Raw genomic sequence first — 22,297 nt, forward strand, 5'->3', positions numbered from 1 at the left:
CTCCACGGTCCGATTAGTCACAGAATCGTACCTCCGATTCACCGGAAACCTTTTTCCTCTCCTTGCACACCATCCTTTTCCTAAATCTTAAGGCACCTCATGCAAAGATCCACCGAACCACTCTCTGATACCTCTTGTTGGGGGTGAATGCGCAACCACAAGAAAGAACCTAAACAAACAATCACACACAACATAAGGAATTTATCGTGGTTTGCCAAGATTGCCTACATCCACCCGAGAGAACCATAGATTTTTCACTATTAATTTCTTAAAAAAACTCTTTACACCACTCTCCACTTCACAAAGTGTTCCCCTTTGCTTGTTGCCAGGGTTATCCACATAGAGACAATATATAGGGAAACCAAAACCTTAATCCCCACATAATTATAATTCTACCACCACACATGTAATTGGCCCAAAACTGTACCAATTACAAATACAGACCAATTACAATTATGTGGACCCGCAAAATATAAGACACACCCAAAGCCAACGGAATCTTCTTATCTTGTTGGAAAAGCCACATCTAAGGATTAAGTGGAGTTCACATTGCAAAGACAAAAAATTAAAGCAAAGAAAGACCAATTGTTAGCACTGCTACAATTGGTATGAGTTTTTTTTTTCCCAGGGGATCTCTTGACAAAGAGAACAAATCTCTGTATTATACAAGCAATTTGTTTTGTTCGTGCAGTCGAGCTTGGAAACGATGAAGTTGTAGGAAGTAAGCTGGGGTTGGAAACGATGAAGCAATAGGGGTTGATTTTAGGGAGAAAGGTTTTGTAGCGAAAAAGGGAGGTCTGTGTAATTTACCTTTTTTTGTAGAATTTTTTTTTTAGATTTTTTTTTAACCAAGCTTCTTTGTTTCACTTGACTTTTTTTTTATATATATATTTTGCAAATAAATTGTCTTTTAAACTCATTTTCTTTGGAATAAAATTTTGTTTAAGAAACTTATAATCCATTTTAGACCCCATTTAGTTAGGTCTTGTACCAAATATGACCTCGGATAGAGCCTATTGGAGGACAATGATCCATGTTGCAAATCTCATTTATCTGAGATTCTCTTGACAGGCTGAGTGGTGCCTCTTTCCTAATGCTTTATTCTTTCGTTTGTCATTTTTCTTTCATTTTCCATTTTCCATTTGTTGTTTTCATATATTTTTTTTCTCATCTCATTTTCCATTTTTCTATTTTTTTTTCATCTTTTATTTAGAGTTTATACCACAATTCCCCTACTTAATTTGTTTGGATCCATGTAGCCGACCCCATTTAATTAGGATAAGGCTCAGTTTGTTGTTGTTAAAACTCATAATCCATTTTGGAATTCATTAACAAGGACATTTACTAGTGGGTTATAGTAAGTAGGAACCTCAACGGGATCACCGATTCTCTCTCTTGGGCTGACCATCAGATTTGTGATTACTTATTATTGTATCTGTTAATTCTTCTTTGTTTCAGCATGCTTCGAAACTTTGTTGTCCTTTTCTTATGTCTTTTGACTGAGACCATTTTCCAGTGATATCTCTCTTTTGGCTAAAGATGTTGAAGCTTATTAAGAGATTTTGATGATTTTTCTATGTTTCTTATTTATTGGCTTGAGTTGGAGGATGTCATTACGTCGAAAATCCCTTTGTGCTTTGATGACTTCATTTGAAAATTTATCCAGGAAGGAGTCATTGAGATGAGTATTTTTCATGGAAAAATTTAGTAAAAAACCATTATGTGAAACCACCTTTTCTGCTGGGGGAGGTCTAGGCAGTGATGGTCACGTGGCTGTGGTTAATTCGGCTGGAGGAGGATTTTGTTCTATGGTCGCAGAGGCTGTTGAGGCGGTGCCCAGTGTTGTCATGGAGGATGGGGAACTGTTTGGCAGAGTTGCAAGTGTTGTGGTTCCTTAAGTTTTTTCGAGGACCGATTTGGCGGGTGATGGTGGATTGGAGGCGATAGCTGTGGTTGCACCTGCCCAAGTGTAACTGGAGGTGATTTGTGAGGCGGGAACTGAAGGGGTAGATGATGGCGTAATGGTGATGATAGGTTCGCAGTCCCTGGAGGGCTCCTCAATGCCATTCTTTGGGGATAAACTGGGAAGTCTCTGCATCAGAGACGACTGATAGGTGGATATAAGGGATAATGTTCCCTTGAACCGAGCCAAGTTATTGGAAAGCTTCAAGACTTTTAATGCCACTCTCGGGGAGAGGCTACGCAGAACCTTCGAGAAGTTGGGAGAAGAAGATGGTAAGAGGAAGGCGGTGGAGCTTCCAAGGGTGAAACACAAGTCTCCACGGTCAACTGTTTTCAATGCAGCTCAAGTGTATAAATGAAAAAATTAAAGCGTGTTTGGGAGGTGAGGGGGGGGGGTGCTCAAAGACGCATTACGAGGTCCATGGGACCGGTGGATACTATTCTCCTTGTTTCCAAATGAATTGTTTATTTTAGAATGCTCGGGGTGTGGGGAATAAAGCCTACGTCTAGGTGGTTGAAAGCGATGGTTAAGCAGCATGGGGCTGATTTAATAGCTATAGCGGAGCCTAAAGCACAGCTCTCTAACACGCAAGTTATGTTGAAGAGGATTGTTCTGGATTCAGTGTATACTACTGATAGACTTGGGTTTTCTAGAGGAGCACGTTGCAAGTAAATGTGGTGAAGGAGAGTCATCAGTTTGTCACGCTGGAATGCCTAGCAACCAAAGTGCTTAGCTTCCATATCACCTTTGTCCATGGGCTATATACGGCTATTGATCGCAGGGAGTTGTGGGAGGCCCTTGATCGGTTCTCTCGGTCTACCTCTCTCCCTTGGTTGGTAGGTGATGATTTAATGCTATTTTGGCTCCCTTTGAGAAAGCTGGTGGTAGGCCTGCGTGCTCCTTGTCTATGGATGACTTTGGTGATTTTGTTAGTAGTGCTAGTCTTGTGGATGTAGGGTATGCTGAAAATTGTTACACCTGGCCTAATAATCAAGCTGGCGCAGGGAGGATTTTGGCCAGGCTGGATCGTTTTCTACTGAACCCGGCCTAGCTAGCTGCTTATCCTAGGTTTGAGGTTACCCATCTCAGTAGAACATGCTCAAATCATGCGCCTTTGTGGCTCTCTATTACAGATCCTAGTACTCGGCATGTTTCAGCTTTCAAGTTTCAACAGATGTGGATATTGCATCTGAGTTTTCATGATTTTATCAAGGCCTAGTGGGAGTTGCCTGTTTTCTGTTCTCCGCTATATGTTTTGTTCGCGAAGGTCAAATGGCTACGGGGTGCACTCCGTACATGGAATAGGGAGGTCTTTGGCAATATTCATCAGAAAGTCAGCGATATTGAGGATGTGGTTAGCAGGGTGGAGATGGCTTACGACCTCCTTGCTAGCCCTGATTCAATGGGGGTCCTTGTAGAGGCCAGGAAGTGTTGGGGGGTGTTGCTGTAGGAGAAAATCTTTTGGAGGCAAAAATCTAGGGCTACATGGTTAAAAGAGGGGGATTGGAATACTAAAATTTTCCACTCTATGGTTAATATCAAAAGACGGCTAGGCGATATTCCAAAAATTAAAGCAACTGATGGCTCATGGATTACTGACCATGAGGGAGTGCTTTCGACAGCGGTGAGTCATTTCTCGGATATTTTTGCCAGACAGGGATGTTTGGTGGATGAGGATCTACTGGCCCACATTCCTCAGGTGGTGACGGAGGAGGATAATATTTGTTTGTTGATTCCTCCCTCTTTGGAAGAGGTGAAGGGGGTTGTTTTTACCTTGTCGAGTAACAGTGCTCCGGGTCCTAATGGTTTCTCTGAGCATTTTTTCACGGCTTGTTGGGAGGTTGTTAGTAGTGATGTCTAGGCGGTACTAAAGGATTTCTTTGAAGGGGGCCAGTCTTCCAAGAAGCTTTATGTCCGCCAATCTTGTGCTTATTCCTAAAAAGGACAGACTTGAGGTATTGTCTGATTTCTAACTTATAAGCCTCTATAACTTTTCTTACAAAATTATTGCCAAGATTTTTGTTTCTAGATTGGCTGGTCTTCTCCCTTCCTTGGTAGTGGAAGAGCAGAGCGCTTTTGTCCAGGGCAGGTGTATCCATGATAACATCTCCATTGTCCAGGAGATCGCCCAGGATTTGAACAGGAAGACCCGGGGTGAAAACATGATTCTTAAATTGGATATGACAAAGACATAGGATCGTCTGGAGTGGAATTTCCTGTACTTAGTGCTCTCTAAATTTGGGTTTGTTGATGCTTGGATTGGTTTAATAAGGAAGACTATAGAAAATTGCTGGTTTTCGATAGTAATGGGAGGCTCTACTTCAAGTTTCTTCAAGTCTTCCAAGGGAGTGAGACAAGGGGATCCCTTATCTCCTGCTCTATTCATTTTGGCGGAGGAGGTTCTTAGCAGGGGGATAAAAAATCTGTTTCCTGAGGGGTGAGCATCTTATTTCCTGCTTCCAAGAGGGTGTCCTGGAATCTCCCATTGCCTGTTTGCAGATGATATTATTATCTTTACCAGGGGTTTGAAAACCTCGTTAAAGCAAATCTTGGGCTTTATTAGCAGGTATGAAAGCTTTTCGGGCCAGCTTATAAATAGGCAAAAGAGTTGTTTTGTGTTGGGTAAAAAGGCTTTGGTGGCTAGAGCTCGAATAGTGGGGACCATCACTGGGTTTGCAAGAAAGGAGTTACCTATAACTTACTTGGGAGCCCCTCTTTATACTGGAAGGCTTAAAGTTTGTTTCTTTGATGACCTAATTGGAAGAATAAGAAACAAAGTGGCAAGTTGGAAAGGAAAGCTCTTGTCTACTGAGGGACGTGCGACATTGTTAAAACACATTCTTGCATCTATTCCCATCCATGTTCTGGCATCCTTGGAGCAGCCAAAGGCTGTTCTTAGGAGGATCTATAGCATTTTTGCCGATTTTTTGTGGAGGAAAGCGAAGGCACTGGGTGAGTTAGAAGAAGGTCTGTAGGCCTATGGAGGAAGGGGGGTTGGGGGTTAGGTTGTTGGAGGATTTCGGGCTCTCACTAAGGCTCAAGGGATGGTGGATGATTTTTGTTGGCCTTTCGCTTTGGGGTTCCTTTTTCAAAGCTAAAGCTTTCAAGGGTCATCATGTTGCTTTGGCAGGATCAAGTGGGCAAGAGTCGAGATCTTGGAGGAATGCCTTGGCTTATAAAGATTTCATGCTTGAGAAATCGCGATGGTTAGTTGGCGTTGGGAATATATTGTTCTGATTGGATAATTGGGTTGGGGTTGGTCCTTTAATTGATTTTGTGGACAACGACCTTCAGGTTGACATGACTTTGCAGGTTAAGGATGATGTAAATGAGGATGGCTCTTGGAGGCAGGACTTGTTGAACCGGGTTGACTCGGCTGGGGTCAGGAAAAGTGTCCTTCAGGTTAGTTTTATCTTTTCAGATAAGGATGATGTTTTGGTGTGGACTGGCTCTAGTGATGGTGCCATCATTGCTAGATCAATCTGGAATGAAGTCCGGAGCGGTTCGCCTGAGGTAGCCTATGCTAAATGGATCTGGAATCAATCTCTGCCCACGAAGGTAGTTTTTTTTACATGGCAACTCATCAATGGGAAAATCCTCACAGATGATTCTTTAATGGCTATAGGCATTCCTATGGCTTCGAAGTGTAACTGTTGCTGGAGGCCTAAGAGGGAGACCACTGATCATTGCCTCATTGTTGGAGGCACTGCAGTGAAGGTTTGGAGTTTCTTATCACGTGTCTTTGACATTGATTTACTGCCTTTATAGGAAGTCAAAAGTCGTATTCTTCTTTGGCAAGGGTTGGCAAGTTGTAGCAGTCTAAGGGCTTACATTACTGGACTTTTGCCTTCCTTAATTATTTGGGAGCTGTGGCAGGAGAAGAATAATAGAAGACATGGGGAATGTAGGCGGCCTGCGGTGCTATAATTGATTGCTTAAAGTTATGGGTGAGAGAGGCCTTTCGTACCCTTCCAAGGTTCGGCGAGCAACTTCCCATAGAGATGGCTTAATTCTACAGATTTTGGGCCAATCGGCTCCTCCGGCCCGGATGCAACGCCCTATTCCTGTTTTTTTGTGCCCACCGTACGTCTTGGTGAAGCTTAATGTGGATGATGCTTGTGGAGGCAACCTGGGGTTGGTGGGGATGGAGTGGAGGGATCATCAGGGACAAGGAGGGTGTTGCTTTGGCAGCCTTCTCAATTTTCTGTGGTGATTACACTAATTCATTGGCTGAATTGAGGGCTTTGAGAGATGGGCTGAAGTTGTGTCTTGATTTGGGTTTTGTTGATGTAGTGGTTAATTTTGACTCTGCTTCCATTGTTAGAATGGTTAACCGTATGAGGTGTACTCTCTGGAGGGGATGGTATTACTTTCAGGAAGTTTTGGCCTTAATTACTTCTACTTGGGCTATGGTTACCTTTACTTATAGGGAGAGTAATAGGGCGGCGGATTGGATGGCCAACCTAGACTGTGATAGTGGTTCTTTCATCAGTTACCACGTTGGCAACCAACCGCCTGCGGATTTGCAGCATACACTACGGGAAGACAAGGCAAGATTGCCAATTCTAAGGAAGTAGGTTCTATTTTGCTTGTTTATTGGTTTGTATGGGTCAGATTCAAAGTTGAGGTGAGAGTTCTGCGCCTATGGATTGGGGTAGGGTGGTATGTTCCCCCCCCCCTTTTTGTATTCTTTATTCATTGATTGATTTTTAATAAAATTCTAGGGGCTAACCCGATCCAGGTAATATTCAGGTTAGGGGGACAAAAAAACACATTTTCCCAATTAAGAATTCACCAACTTGGAAGGATTCCCATTCAATGTGGTACATTAATGCATCGGGCAGGACAATTTGGCTGATAAAGTACTTTGATGGAGCATTACTGCATTAGTGATTGAGGCTCCTGCCTTGTTGAGGTAACCAGATCTCCAATCTTAGTGACGAACGGATCTCCAATGGAGTACAAATATTTATTAATATAAAAATTGAGAAAAAGAACGCTAACCAGTGCTGCAGTGCGGCATGTACCTGCACCCAGTCATAGCTGTGCACAAAATGACCGGCGTACCCATAGTCCTTTATGTCTTTCGAGGGGGTGCGCTGGTCATTTAGCACACAGCTGTGCCTGGGCACAGGCACACGTTTTTTCTCCCATAAAAGTTTTAACCATGTCAAGTTGAGGAAGCTATCCTCTTGTTCTATGATTCGATTTAGACTTACTTGGGGAAGCAATCCTCTAAATATATTGATTTGTCATATGCACAGATCAGAGCCCTTCCTATCTTCCTACAAAATATGGATCAATTACTTGGCCATCTTCAGAAAAAAGGTAGATGCACCTGCACATCCTGGAATTCCTGTTTGGGAGTAATTATCACGCTTGATAAATCTTTTGAGTTCAAGAAACGTATTTCGATTGCACTTTAGACCATTATTGACATTATTTATATACTTGATATCCCAACTGAATGCTGATGAGGGTGAATCTAATATCTCATTTGTGGTACTTCTTTGAGCTGAGTCCTTCATGCTGCTACAAAACTGAATTGTACCATACTCCATGCCAATATCCATTATTTCTCCCTTATTTCTCTGCTAGTTCTTCTCTGCCTGACCAAAGATGTTACAGTTTAATTGGCATAAAAAGAAAAAAAGCCCATGCAATGCACAGGGCAACAACCATTGATTATAGCTCATTCAATTAGGATATTTAAATTTAAAAATTATCAGAAAAATAGGAAAAATTACCATGATCCTCCAGATCATAGAAAGAAGTCTCAATTTTGACCCAGAGTTCAGGGCCAAGACTAAGACCACACAATTATTAAAAAATAATAGTAATAAAATTTTTTAAAAAATGAAGGCAAAAGGGTATTCACATAATGTATCTATGGCTAATCCACATAATTCCATTATATGGTTGGGTGATTTGGAAATTTTGACCATTGGGATACCTAGAGAATGGTCTAGATTGGCCACTTGCCAAATTTTATACTAAAATTTAATCATATAACCTGGGAGGTAGACTCATGGGAGTGCTGGCGTAGGCCACACTCCCGGTCAGAGATCTTTTTCCTTAAACAAAAACATTAATAAAAACAAAGATGTAAATAATTTTTCTTTCTTTTCTTTTTGACAAAAGGATAGGGTGAAATTGCCACATAAAAGAGCCTGAAGAGGGAAGCAACTAAGTACCGGTTCTGAATTGAACAGAAGTCAATCATGTCCTACCAGCAACCCTCACCGGTTGGGTCTCAAAAGCAAAAAAAAAAAAAAAATGCATGATTCAAAGTTCAGACAAGGCACTAGAGCAACCAACCAGACAGGAACTAGAGGTACTCTGGTATATTAGACATCACAGAAGCTACTTTGGTGTGTGTCAGTGTGTGTGTGTGGACAGAGAGAGAGAGAGAGATTACCAGGTGTTCAAACGTAGAAGAGGATCAAATACACAGTGAATGAGTCATCAGAAGGCATGGCAAGTGAAGCAACCACTGAAGGAACCCATATGCCCAGTCCTGCGAAAAGACAGAACCCTACCGGAAGTCCGAGTTACCTGACGGGCCTGGCTCACAGACACAGAGTTCCTCATTTCTTGTGCCTTCCTCTGAGCTGATCTCAGCTTGTTCATGATCCTATCCATAGAAGATGATCTCTTCTTCTCCAGTTTCATCTGAACAAAACTTTCTAATCAGTAACATGGACAAATTACAATACATACAGCATCAGTATTCCCCTATACCATTTGTGGTATTGAGGCAAGGGGGCTACACCATACAAAAAAAATCCTCTTACAAACACACACACACATAAAAGAAAAGATAATACATGAACAAATTTTCTGGATGATAGAGAGTTTCTTTTTTAATGTTGTTGTGAACTTGTGATAGGGTTTTACATGACCAATGAATCTTATATATGGCAGCTTTGGAGGTTGTCCAATTTTTCTCTATATTCATGCAGCAAGTTTCAGTCAAACCACAGGAGGAGATCCTCTGAAGACCTTAACCCAAGAAAGTGTCCAGAACACATTCCCATTGGTTGCAGTTAACATGAAAATCAGGTTAGAAAATAAAAGTATTAAAGTATTTAAGGACAACAGATGGGAGCGCATTCATGATTTGAGAATCCACAAGAGATTTTTAGCCTAAAACCACATGGCCAAAGGAGGCATATTTTCTTGTCAAGTTTTAGACTAAATCCCAGATGGGTAAAATATTGAAAATTTCAATGATTTTTTACAGAGGAAAAATCCAAACATGATTATATACAGATGACAAGGAGAGGATTCCCATAAAAATAGCCAACTAGAGAGGAACATAATTCTCTGTGGCACCACAGGGGCCAATAAAGAGAATGAAAAGCACATTGTTGGTGTTTTGGAGAACTTTTACCTGACAAAGCTGTAAATATTTTGCAGAAGCATTTTACCCTAATGTTAAGAACAAAGCCGATGCCCACTTTGGAGCTTTGAAGAGGATCTGGAATCCAAACAAGAGGTTGCCCAACAGTTGGATAGTCTTAGATTGGAGTCATCGGACAGGTCATTTCTGCCCATGGATTATAGGAAGGTTTCCCAATGACCAAACCAGAAGACTTCCTTTACGTGGGAAACAAGTCAAACAACATTTTTTATGGGTAAATTACACTTAGGGTACCTAACGTTTAGGAAAAACTGCATATAGAGTACCTAACGTTTGGAATATTATGTTTTAGTTACTTTTTCCTATTTTCAATTTATCCACCACCACCTCCTCCTCTGCTGCCCCCTATGGCCGCCTACATCCTGCTACATCTCCCTCCCCGCCCTCTTTCCCAACTCCCTCTCCGCCCCACTAGATTTCCCTCAAAGCCCTTTCTCCTCCCACCCCCACCCTAGCGCCTAACTCTGCATCTCCCTCCACCCCCTGTCGTTGCCCCCAGCTTTCTCCCCCATCCCCAACATCCCCTCCCTGCTTTTTCTTCTTCCCCCCACCTATGTATTTCCCTCTCCACCGTGAACACCACAACACCCCTCCCTCCCCAGCTCTCTTCCATTTCATTCGCTCTGTTCCCTCCCCGGAATTCCCGCCCCATCCTCTGCTCCCTCCCTCACCCCCGTGAACCCTGCAACACCCCCTCCCTCACCCGCTCTCACTCTCCCCTTCCTCCCCTGCTCTCTTTTCACATTCCCTTCCCTCTTTGCTCCCTCCCTGACATCCTCATCCTACCCTCTGCTCCCTCACCTACCCCCACGAACCCTGCTACATCCCGTCCCTCTCCTGCTCTCTTTCCCCATTCCACCAAATAACCCAAACCTCCAACATTTTCACCCCAATACCTAATCTATCTATCTGGTGTTAAATGGAAGAAGAGACACACAAGCTTTGCTGGCCCATTGTTCTTATTTCACATCAGCAAATCCAAGCTCAGAAAGTTTCAGATGGGCTTCGGCATAGTCAACAAAGATTGCATCCACATCTATAACGTATTTCTTAACATAAGGGCAGAATGATGGGTCCTCTAAAGAACCTTATCTGTTGGCAACTGTAGAAGGCCTTCCTTCTCTCCAGTAAGCAGTTCCATGAAGTAGGAGTTGTCAAAGATGAGCAGGTTGCTGGTCCAGGTTCCCTTCAAACCCAGAGCACTCCTTGTGGCATCTTCCTAGGGTGTGGCCACCAGAAAGAGCAACAACCTCCTTGTCGCCAAGCCCCATGTGTCCACTCAAACGGTCCACCCACCCTTTGTGGCATCAGGCTGACGGCCTTCTGGTGGTGACGCAGGCTTGTCCTCTCTCCTGGGATGGAAAGGAATCTCAGATCCTCCGGTCACTTCCACGGCAACAACTCCAGTCAACTGAACGAAATCTGCATGCAACAAGATTGGAAACTGCTCCTTAATAGGTTCAAGTAACCTAACAACAATGTCAAGACCCCTGTTTGGCCCGTGAGCAAGCTCCTGTTGGTGCCTCATAGTTCCAAATGGAACTCCTTTCTTTGTGCGGGCATCAAATGTTATGTACACACATCGGTGCATGGGTGATTATGATTTGGTGTTAGTGTTTATAAGACTATAAGTCAATTGTTGGTCCAAGTAGTTTTAGGTATTGGGTTGGGAGTTATCTACGTAAAGTTGTGGGGAGTAGTTATTAGTAAGTGGTAGGAGTTATTATGGAAGTGGGATACTTAGTTGTACAAGTAGTTATCCATGGATTGTATTCCTATTTAAATGCAAGTAGACGTAATTAAGGGAAGAATGAATTATCCTAAATTATCTCTCTAGATTTATCTTGAGAAGAGGATTGGTGACCTCCTAATTACACCGCGACGCCAGGCTTTATTTCTTTCCTATTTCTTCTCTTTCCACCCTTAATTTCTCTTTTTTCCTATTTTCTCTCTCCCTCTCCCTAATATTTCTCTTCTTTTTCTTCTTTATATTTATAGATTATCTTGCACGTGTCAAATGGCATTAAAGCCAGGCACGGCAGAGGAAATCGACCGTCCCGGATCGATTTAACGGAAACAACAAGGTGACCTTCCAACCGTGCAAGATGAAGAAGAGACTCTCCATCCAAAACTGCAAGTTGTGTTGGATCGTCTTCGAAAATTTCTCTACCAAGATTTGGGATCCGGGTGGGAATTATTTAAATTTTTATTTGTGTACTCTTTTGTTTTGGTCTTGAGGACAAGACCGATTTTAGGGGGATGAATTTGTTACGTACGCACATGGGTGTGGGTGATTATGATATGGTGTTAGTATGTATAAGTCAATTGTTGTTCTAAGTAGTTTTAAGTATTGGGTTGGGAGTGATCAACGTAAAGTTGGGGGATTAGTTATTAGTAAGTGGTAGGAGTTATTATGGAAGTGGGATACTTAGTTGTACGGGTAGTTATCCTTAGGTTGTATTCCTATTTAAATGCAAGTAGACGTAATGAAAGGATGAATGAATTATCCTAAATTATCTCTCTAGATTTATCTTGAGAAGAGGATTGGCAATCTCCTAATTACGCCACGACGCCAGGCTTCGTCCTTAAAGTCCCTCTTTTTTCTCCTTTTTCCCATTTTCTCTCTCCCTCTCCCTATTATTTCTCTTCTTTTTCTTCTTTTATTTTTGTAGATTATCTTGCACATAGCATCAAAGATCCCAGCTAAGTGCCATGCCAATTGAAGAACAATCAGAGCATAGTTCTTCTCAATGATGAGCCCTCTGAGCTTCCTCTTGCATTTCTCAATAGCCTTCTTGTATTCCTCGCTCACTATTGGGTATAACTTTACCACGTCGATTTCCTATTTCGAGACTTGAAGAACAAGAGAGAGAAAACAAACACAAAACGGAAACTTAAGACTTGAGTTCCAAACAAGTCTGAAGAAGCCGTGGTGCTGGAGTTCTCCTCCGGGGTGAAATTGGGGTTCACCTGTGTGACAACCCCAAAGTCTTTGTTTCTCGACGTGGTATGATTTGTCCCGTCGCTCTTGATGGCGTTGTTGGGAAATTTGGGTTTAATGTTGGTGATGTGTTGAGTAGTGGTGGAGTTGGTCGAAGCTGAAGAAGCTGCGACCACTACTTAGATTCTCTGGACCAACCTTGCCATCAATACTCAAAGCTGATCAGTGAAGAAATGGAGAGAAAGAGGTTGCAGAGAAGGGCATCAGATCGGGAAGAAGAAGAAAAAGGGGATAAAGGTTGAGAAGGAACGGGAGGAGTCTGTGGCATTGATGGTGATGTATGCAGGGAGAATCCAACACCAATAGAAGTAGACCATGCCTAAGTGGTTGATCCGGTTCACCGAGGAGTAGGAGAGGAAAAGCTGCTAAGGCAGAGGTGGTGGGGGTATCTGGAAAGGTGCTTAGTTCTGAGAGCAATTGACGGCTTTCAGAGTGGGAGAGGGAAAGCAAGATGATCGACCGGCTACAAGAGTTGCAGAGGCTCTCGAACTTTCTGTGATCACGGTATCTTCAGGTGGGTGCAAGTCAGCCGGAGAAAAGGCCAAACATATGGGTAAAATTGGAAATATAAAAAAGAAGGAACCCCAAACATAACATTGGTGAAGCATGAGGTACCTTAAACATAATATTTATGAAACATGAGGTAACCCCAAACATAAAATTCCAAATGCCAGGTACTCTAGGTGCAATTTCTCTAAATGTTGGGTACCCCAGGTGTAATTTACCCTCTTTTTAAAATTAAACCAGAGCAGTTAATGGACTTCTCTCCACCTCAGCATTGTTTAAACTCTTTTTTTTCTTTTTTCTTTTTTGATAACTCTTTAACTTTCAACCACTCATATTTAGGTACAATCCTCTACCTGAAAAAGAGAAAAGAGTATGTATGAAAGGCTAAAAAGGAGAACCTCTAGTTTCCGCATTGCTGCTTCAGCCTTTGCTTTCTGCAAATTCTCCCATGCAGTGATCTTGGCTTCCTCCCTTTTAATCCTGCAAGAAAGATGGCACATTTCATTCCAACCATAGTCATTCCAAAAAGGAATGTCAATTGTGTGCTGTGTCCACCATAGCTATTGCTATGTCTGGCCAAACAATATGTAAAAAACAGACAGAAGAACAGAGGATGCACACTTTGACATGCACTTCGTCGTATCTGCAACTTCCCAAGCGGAGACTTGAGCTTCTGCGGCTTTCTTTCTCCACTCCTCAGCATCTAGTGGCCCCTTTGCAGGTAGTCGGGTAGTACGCTTCCTGGACCATCTTGCCACAGTGACCCGCTCATCTACTTGCACATCCCTGACTTCTGATTTAGTGGAATGGTAGCTCTGCAGCTCCACAATGGGAAGGAGTGAAGGAGGAGGAGAGGGCGAGAATGAAGGCCTCCCTTTGGGAGACGAGTGGGTGCTACCCTCAGGGCTCATCTGTGTTGCCATGTCCCTTCTTGAAACAGCACGAGAAATCATGGTCGCTGCATCCTTGGTGCCATCTGGTCTTGTGTCTGCACGATCAAACCAAAGGCTTATAGGTCAGATGGCAATAAATTAGTTGGAATTTCACTTCTCTGAAATATTGAAAGCAGCATGGATTTTCTACAACACAATACAAAAAGGATTAAACAACCACTACCCACATTCAGTCAGTTGCATATTCTACGGTAAGATGTTTCAAACCATGTGTGGATGCTCCTCTACAACAACAAAAGGTTTGATACCCAAGCAGCACAAGGACAAAACAGAGAATCATTTCAAGAATGGACCTCAATGTTAACTGGGTTAAACCAGAAAAAGGGGGTGGGGAGGGGAAGGACAAGAGTTTCATCCAATGACCTGGTTCCCACCTCAAAGCTAAATTGAGACAGCGGGATAAACCGTGGAAATCCAGATGAGGTTGAATAATTAACAGGGTTCAGAGGGCAGTTACATCAAAGGAAAATCAAATGTGCCCACAAGGGCACATTGCAAACGAGGTGGAAAATGAAGCTGATAGCCAGCGCACAAGTCCGATACAAAAAAGAATGGTACTTTCCCCTCCTAGTCTCCTACTGCCTCCTACCAGGTGCAAGAAAAAGATACGGTCTATCAAATCAAACTAGTTAGTTTGGGAGATAAATAGGAAGTTTATAGTAGGCTAGTGCATATCCATTGCTGGTTCGCTTATGGCTACATTCGGTTCTCCATCTCTGTCTCTATGTCTAATGTGCCGGCCAATACGAAAGATTGGCTCGCCAAACCCAGAATAACAAAGTTGTAAGGAACAATGTGTCTTTGAGAAAGAAGTAGCCGTTGTAGTTGCAAGAAAACAATAAACTCCAGACGCCAGGAATTAGGAAAATCATATCGGAAAACAATGGTCCTATAAAGTAAGCCAGACGCAAGGGGGGGGGAGGAGGGAGGACGGAGGAGGGAGGAGGGAGGAGAGAGGAGGGGGGAGGGGGGGGGGGGAAGTCATGTACCTTGTGTCCCCGGCAACAAGGACTGGCTCAACATATCCGAGCAACCATGCACGCTAGCCGACCGCATTATACAAGGGTCCACGGCCGCCGGAAGATGTCCACCGCCATCAACACAACGACCGGTAAAACCATCTGCTACCAGTACTCCAGCAGAAAACGGAGAACCTGGCATGAAATTACCGACATTGCCACCTTCATACATCGGCATGGCTGGCGAATAAGTCGAATAATAGGCAATCCCCGGTGGCCCAAGCGGTCCACTCTTCGACTTCGGTCGTCTCTGTGGATGTGGCAACGAAGATCTGATCACTCCATCTCCCGAAACCGGACTGAAAATCCACTTCTCTGCATCCTCCCACTTGGAGGGCAAGGTCCTTCCACTGTTGAGAGGCAACAGGGCAGCAGTCGCATACCTCCGGCTGCCGTTCACTGGCAATGGAACCCGTTCTGAGCTCCATCCTTTCTGCATCGCTGCTGTTCCGTGTCGGTAATTCGGCGTTCCTGGGCTGGGGAATGCACCGGATCTGCGAGAAGTAACGGTGCTCTTTTTCATGCCCTCCAAACGCGGCGAAGAGCTGGTGACATCGCTCGCTTGATTGTTCAGATCAAAGGAAGCAGGTCTTCGCCTCTCTGACCTTTTCACAGTCACTACAGCATCAGATTTAAGTCGCCTGTTGTGACATTCTGTGAGGAATTGTTTTAGAGTTCAGGCTGTGGACGATGGAAGCTGATTAGCTGAAATAAGTGTTTGGTACCTTGGAGAGCTTGGGAGAAGGAATCTTGCGGTGGATCTGGGATTTGATTATCGTCCTCTGTCTCCGTTTCTTCTTCCTCTCGTTCTGTATATAATTGAAGGCGACACAGATAAAGACATTAGCGTCCGAAATTGAATTTTGTAACTCGTAAGGAGTCCTATCTATTATATTATCTGTATCTTTCTTTTTCTTTTTCTTTTTTTTTTTTCTCACTTTTTCCTTTTGTTTGAACCCATCCTTCCTACTCTAGGCAGTACCTTTCGCCTTTTCTCCTTTTGTGGGTGGGAGACTGTTCTTATTGACTGTACCGAGTCTGTTGTGATCTAGATCTGGGCCACTCGAACACCGACAGTGATCACGCTCGCGTCCTGCAAAATGCTGGCAGAACCACCAAGTACTTAACTCTCTGAAAGTAAACGAATTTCAAAGCTCAAAAGCGCCATTTCCAGTTGGATGCGAACAATTTCCAACTGGAACAGCGAAGGAACTATTTATCAGTCAATTTTGAGCAGGGGGGAAACGATTTTTATCGTTTCCTTTGGAAATTAAGAAATCAAAAAGAATAAATCGTATAAGACAGTAAAGATAAAACGTCAAATAAGCTAAGATTTCGTTTCTATTCAAAACTTTTTCTTTCTTTGAGAATAAGACTCAAAACAAGTGAAGCAGAGATTTTCAGTTGAAGGAAGAAGTTGTCTTTGCATGCAAATACAGAACAAGATAGTTCATTCGCATTGTCGGATCGAAAATGGAAGGAAGGAAGCAATGGAATTTTTTATTTTTTTTTACCTTAGAGATTTCAGAAACTAAAGCTTCGTGATCGTGAATATCAGATGCAAATGAGCAACGATCAACACTTCCAGAAGTGGAAGAGAAGAGACTGAAGTTCGAATCCTGTGTGAAGCTTACAGAATCAGGACTATCGTCCCAAGCTCTGAAACCCGACCTCGATTGTTTCTTCTCTTGAACCCCTAATCCCGGCATTGTCCACAGCTTCTCATGACACAGTCCAGAGAGTGAGACAGAGAGAAAAGCAAGGTTGAGATTCCTTTTAAAGCAAAGAAATTTTGCTCCAATGGCGGGTGTTTGGCGCGTGCTAAAAGATTTGCAGTTCCGTTCGTGTTGACTGAAATGCCCTCTCTAATGATGAGTTAAGAACAATCGCTTTCTTTGGCTTTTTTGTTTGGTTTTTGTGCTTCGCTTTTCACTATACTTACATAGGACACGAAAGGGTATTTTAGTCTCATGAAAATGATTATGTCACCATCGAACGGGAATGGATCCGACGGCTGAAAATCTTGCAAAAGGTTGACTTTTCCTTCTTGATTTCAGATCTCAATGCACTGGTTCTGACTGTACTTGGGGGTAAATAAACTCGAGAGAACGACAGGTCACCAAATGAATGAGGGCCACCGAGGGGCTCTTACATTGTCACATGATCACATCAGGTCGCGTGGTATGTTTTTCGGTGGAAAGGACAAGAAGATTCCAATCTGACGATTAACGGCGAACTGCACATGGTCACAGAAACCGGAGAGAGAATTACGGAAGAGTGGGGGATTAATATACGGACGGATTTGACCTGAAATCAATAAATCCCAGCCAGCTGTCGTAGTCACCGTCACAGTGACATTTAATGCATGATTTTCTGGTTACCGTGCATCGCGGTACATGGAAATGGCAGGTCCATGATTGGCAGATGAAATCTTTGATATGGTATCTAATAAAATATCCCACGTTATATTGAAGTTGTCAACCGTTGGATCGACATCTCAGGTTAATCAATTGTTGGGGCATTGTTCTTTGCAGCAGCACGGGCTGCGCTCAAGCACATGGGGTGAGTGCAATGATCACCCTGCCCTGCTCAGGCTGCCCAGCTGCCCATGTATCTTGGCTTAGCCTGCACTGCAGCACAGAAAACATTCTCCATCAATTATAATAGGTGGGTCCATGCTTTGCATGGATTCTTGGATGCTTTTGAGAGTTATTTTGACCCCTCCAACAAAACACAACAAATAATAACTTAGCCATGCCCATGTCACGCTCACCAGGAGGTCTCCAAACGAGTCTCTTGGCTGTTAGCTTCCCCCCTCCCCAGGTCTGCCCTAAAGAAAAATATATAAATGCTTTTAGTTCCCAATTCCAAAAAACACTCAGCCTTATACCAACTAGATGGTATCGGGGTCAGTTATGTGGATTTCATGTCGATTCAATTTTCTCTCAAAGAAAAATATATAAAATCTCCCAGCTCTCAATTTCAAAAAAAATCAGTCTTATCCCAACTAAATGGGATCAGGGTGAACTATGTGGATTTTATGCCGATTCGTTGATTAGTTGGCGAGCTTCTAGGTGACTTGGCATTTTTGAAATTTTGAGTAGCAATTTTGAATTATGAACTGAGCCCGTCTACCAACCATTGGATCAGCATGAAATACATGTGGTGGCTTGTGAGTTGAACACAACACGATGGTCACTCAATCCCAAGCCGCAGACGAGTCTAATAGAAAAATGGCATATCCAGTGCATGAGGCTCTCGCCACTACGGGGTTTGGGGAGGGTCATAATGTAGGGAGTCTTACTCCTACTTTAGCATAGAGGCAGTTTCCAAACTCAAATCCGTGACAATTGATCATAATGATAGATCAAAACTTTCATCACAAATTCAAATAGGGTGATCCACTATTGAAGGGTGAGAGGTAATACAGAATCTTTACTCATGGACAAGGAACTAAAGAGTTGTATTCCAGATTCATTGATCCCTTTTGAAATTACTTGCAATAACCCAACAACATTAAGCTTCACATAATGAAAGGTACAATTATTTCTTGTTATCCAAATAAAGTAGAAATCAAAAGAACATTCATCTTATAAATCTAGGAAACTCCAGGATTCAAAAGGAGATTATCCCATAGAGAAAGCAAAGAAGTAGAATCGAGGTATTCAGTACGTATCACTAATGGTCCTATTGCCCAAAAACGTATAGAAAACTCACAAGAGAAGGAGATGTCATTCTGATTCAAGTTCTTTAAGACAAAAAAAAACACAGAGCACTAGTATTAAAAAGCTTAGCCAATTTCCCATGACCTCTTGAGAGCTTACATTAAACCGGCTTACATTAAACCGGCAAAACACCAACCAACTGAGATTTTTTTTGCTTTATGAAGGTTAACCACAAGTCTGAACTTGTTCCTTCTTTTTTTTTGGCAAGCCTGGACCATTTATATGCCAATTGCCAGCCATCAATCTTAATGACCAATCTTAAACCTGATGATTAAAGATTCCAATTGGTTTATGTGGCTGCACTTTGTTGCCATTAGCTGTTAAACCAACCCCAAACCCCCCCCCCCCTACCCACCACAAATAATAGACAAGGCATTTCAGTGAACTGTCATCGTCAGACATAAATGAAATACACCTGATTTTCTTATGTCCTATCAATATAATAGGCAAATTTTTTTGAAAAAAATGTTTGTTTCTATAAGCTTCAACAAGCATGGTTTGAAGTATCGGTATCACATCGCATGATACAATTGATACTGTATACCTGTACGGTTTTGAAAGTGATTGATATTGATAGCTGGCCGATATTGTATCGGTAGAATGGTATGGACAAGGGATAAAATAATAAAAAAAAACTCATTTTTAAAGAAACCCAAGGGTAAACTTGTCCGATACGACCAATCCATGCTGATATCGTATCAGTTTTGAATATGATCAATACCCGATCGGATACCGTGTACTAAAACTATGTCAACAATGGTACAAAAGAAGGGAAGAAATTGGGGGGGGGGGGAGGAGCATGGTTCTAAGTATAGGTATTGGGCGATCCATACCGATTTTACATCTTGTCGATACTGTATCTGTGGCACGGTACGCAAATGGGGTAAATTGATCAAAAAACCTATTTTAAAAGAGGATCAGGGAGCAAATTAGTCTGATACAACCGATCTTTGTCGATATCAATTCGATACCGTATCGGTTACGGAGTTGACCGATACCTGTTCAGATACCGTGCACAAACCAGGGGGGAGTAATCTCATGAATTCATTAGCTATGTTTGTTGGGCAAAGAGTGAGACAATGCTGGTGGGTCACGCATCCATCGTACAGGGATGAATGCCAACTGCAAAGAATGGTATGCAAAGGAAGCCCAAAGGCACGGAGCATGGGACTAATTGCACATAATTGCGCCAATTATATGTGAAACAGCTCTCATGGATTCAAAAGGTTCAATGAACGGCTGAAATGGTGGCCAACAGCAGCAAGTGTTTTACAGGGCCTGAAGGCAGGCTTGCCTGCTTTTGTCGAAACACCAGCTTCATTATATGAGGGATAAATACAAATTCAAAAAGACAAGACCTCCTTGGTCATTATTTTTTAAATTTTTTTTTTTTTTTCAAACGTGTTTGTGGGATGGAATTTTATTCATCTCAAGGAATTTATTTATTTATTTTTTTTTTAAATAGGGGTTTTTTTTTCTTTTCGGGGATAAGGAAAAGACCCAAAAAGTCTTTATAATTAAAATTTAATAAGTCTAAGTTTCTCTGTACGTGGGTATATAGAGAATCTTCATATCTACTTAATTTAGACTTCGGCAGTGGGAGGGTGGGTTTAATGATGATCCAAGAGTCCAATTACGTGATCACTTCTTCTGTGGGAAAAATATTTCTCGATTCCATGGATGAAGAAAAACTTAACCTATATTAAAAGGATCTTTATCACCTCTTGTTACTGCATGGTGTAGTACTGCATCGTGCAGCGTTGCAGAGGCCATGTGGCACAGCAGGTCCCACATGGTGTACATGGCCTTTGCAGTTGCCGCATGATGCATTACTGCACCGTACAGTAACAGGAGAGGATAAAAGTTCTATTAAAAAGAATAAATTACACGCCACCCCCTTGTTTCAAAAACCAAGAGTGATTTGAGTTTCTTTTGAAAACCAAGGGGTGACGTGTAATTTACCCTATTGAAAAACAATGAACAAAACCTAAATGGTCATCCCCGACCACTCTCTCTTGAATAGGTCTCCTTTGGTGAAGAAATGGTTCCACTTGGAATGGATTTTTTATAGGAAAAATATTCCTTTTAAAAGATTTCACTACTTCATGGATTGGAGGATTAAGTTTACCAAGAAGGGGAAAATAAAGAGGCTGTTATGGTGAAGGATCGTTTTTTGCCGATGAGTCAAGGGGGCTTGGGATGGGCATCGATAATAATAAGGAGAACATTATTGATTTCGTAATATAAGAGGGCAGAGTAATTATGGCTTAAGATGGGTGTACTTTTCATTCACCTATGATGGAGGAAAACTTTCTTTAACTAAAAATAAGGGGTGTGCATGGCAATCAATAAGAGCGCACACACTGGCATCTCAGGCAGGATTTCCGCCTTTCATGGTCGGTGAGATGTTCATTTCTCCCCCCCCCCAACCCGACTGTGTCTGGGTGTGGCCCTGTGTGACTATGTCCCCCATAAAAAACTTTTCTCCAAAAAAATAAAAAGACATGAAAGATGATTTGACTGTTCGTAAATGTGCATAATGTCAAATCAAATTTGATCATCAAGAACGCACCCTTGCATGCATTAGGTCATTGTTCATAAACCTAAAGCTGGTTTAGAATCAACTCTATTGCACCACAAATGCAACACCTCCAAAGGGTCCCAGTACTTGTGTAGGTGTCTCCACTCAACTATGAGAACTCCTTTCACCAATAGAAGGGACGAGATGAAGAGAGAACTCTAAATTCTCAATTCAGAATTGGTATGAGAAAAATGTCTCCCTTCCCCTTAGCCTTTTATAGAGAATAGGGAAACACTATTATGTATGGTGCCAAAAAGACCAATGGTGGGATCCTATAGGGTGATCCAGCTAGGATTGTTGCAATATTTACTAAAATGTATTGTAACCTTAAGTGAAAGTAATCTATTTAATAATCATTTTACCTTAAATGGGTGGTAATTAAAAAAAGGGGGAATTTCTTAGATCTATTAAATTTAAAACAGATACAAAATGGTAGCTATAAATTATGTTCCACAAACACAACTTACAATTTTGAAAAGATTTACCAAATTCCCATATGAGTAAAAACAGCTAAAGGAATAACCTAAAATACCCTCAACTTCTTTTTTTTCTTTCCTTCTTTCTTCTTCTGCCCCTTCCTCCAATAAAGGAACACCACCGCACTCCCTCCTCCCTGAAACACCACCCCACCTTCCTCTCTGAAATCTGCCCCGCACAATCACCACTGCCACCCCCTCCCTCCCCTGCAAACCTGCCACACTATACTTTAAATGAATCATTTCCTCTGTACATTTCACCCATAATAATGAAATTTTGATGATTAGTGTTTATAGGTCTTCCTCTTAATTGCTTTAAGGCATTAGAGAGCTGTTAAAGATTTGCTTATATATTCTTGCCTTAACAGGGAAGATCTCATCCTCTACTAGATAGGATTTCGATAAGATATACCTCTTTTTTTCTTTAATTGGGGGAGGGGTGTTTATCTCTTGCTGAGAATGATGACTTTGAAGTTGTGATTGTGAAATCCATCAGTTTCGACAACTTAATCACAACATTGTGATTCTTCATTTTCATTGGTCGAAATTTTGAACCCAAAATACAGAATTCCCTTGGCTCCAGAAGGATGCTCTTGGAATGGTCAGCTGGCTTTAAAACATCACAAATAGAAACCGCGATTTCAATAAA

The 22,297-nt window shown here is 42.1% G+C and overlaps 1 protein-coding gene, 1 long non-coding RNA gene and 1 pseudogene across 3 annotated transcripts; 1 reads left to right on the forward strand and 2 right to left on the reverse strand.

Annotated features, from left to right (window-relative positions):
- The first annotated feature begins 768 nt into the window (after positions 1-768).
- Positions 769-9,567, forward strand: LOC122661218. The gene is made up of 3 exons (XR_006332848.1): positions 769-779; positions 8,819-8,831; positions 9,304-9,567. It is a non-coding gene; the product is annotated as an uncharacterized LOC122661218 (long non-coding RNA).
- LOC122661216 lies at positions 7,307-16,645 on the reverse strand. Of its 2 annotated transcripts, none has more exons than XM_043856557.1 (8): positions 16,381-16,645; positions 15,849-15,969; positions 15,592-15,675; positions 14,837-15,520; positions 13,516-13,882; positions 13,293-13,374; positions 8,382-8,635; positions 7,307-7,545 (listed from the first exon to the last, which is right to left on the reverse strand). In XM_043856557.1, the coding sequence occupies exons 1-7, from the start codon at positions 16,573-16,575 to the stop codon at positions 8,429-8,431; spliced, it is 1,740 nt and encodes a 579-aa protein (XP_043712492.1). In that variant the 5' UTR covers positions 16,576-16,645; the 3' UTR covers positions 7,307-7,545; positions 8,382-8,428. The 2 variants fall into 2 exon arrangements, with proteins under 2 accessions (XP_043712492.1, XP_043712491.1); XM_043856556.1 differs by having other exon boundaries at positions 7,307-7,572.
- Positions 10,332-12,259, reverse strand: LOC122661217 (annotated as a pseudogene).
- Positions 16,646-22,297: the final 5,652 nt, after the last annotated feature.

Source organism: Telopea speciosissima, chromosome 5, assembly GCF_018873765.1.
Source record: "Telopea speciosissima isolate NSW1024214 ecotype Mountain lineage chromosome 5, Tspe_v1, whole genome shotgun sequence".
Taxonomy (NCBI): domain Eukaryota; kingdom Viridiplantae; phylum Streptophyta; class Magnoliopsida; order Proteales; family Proteaceae; genus Telopea; species Telopea speciosissima.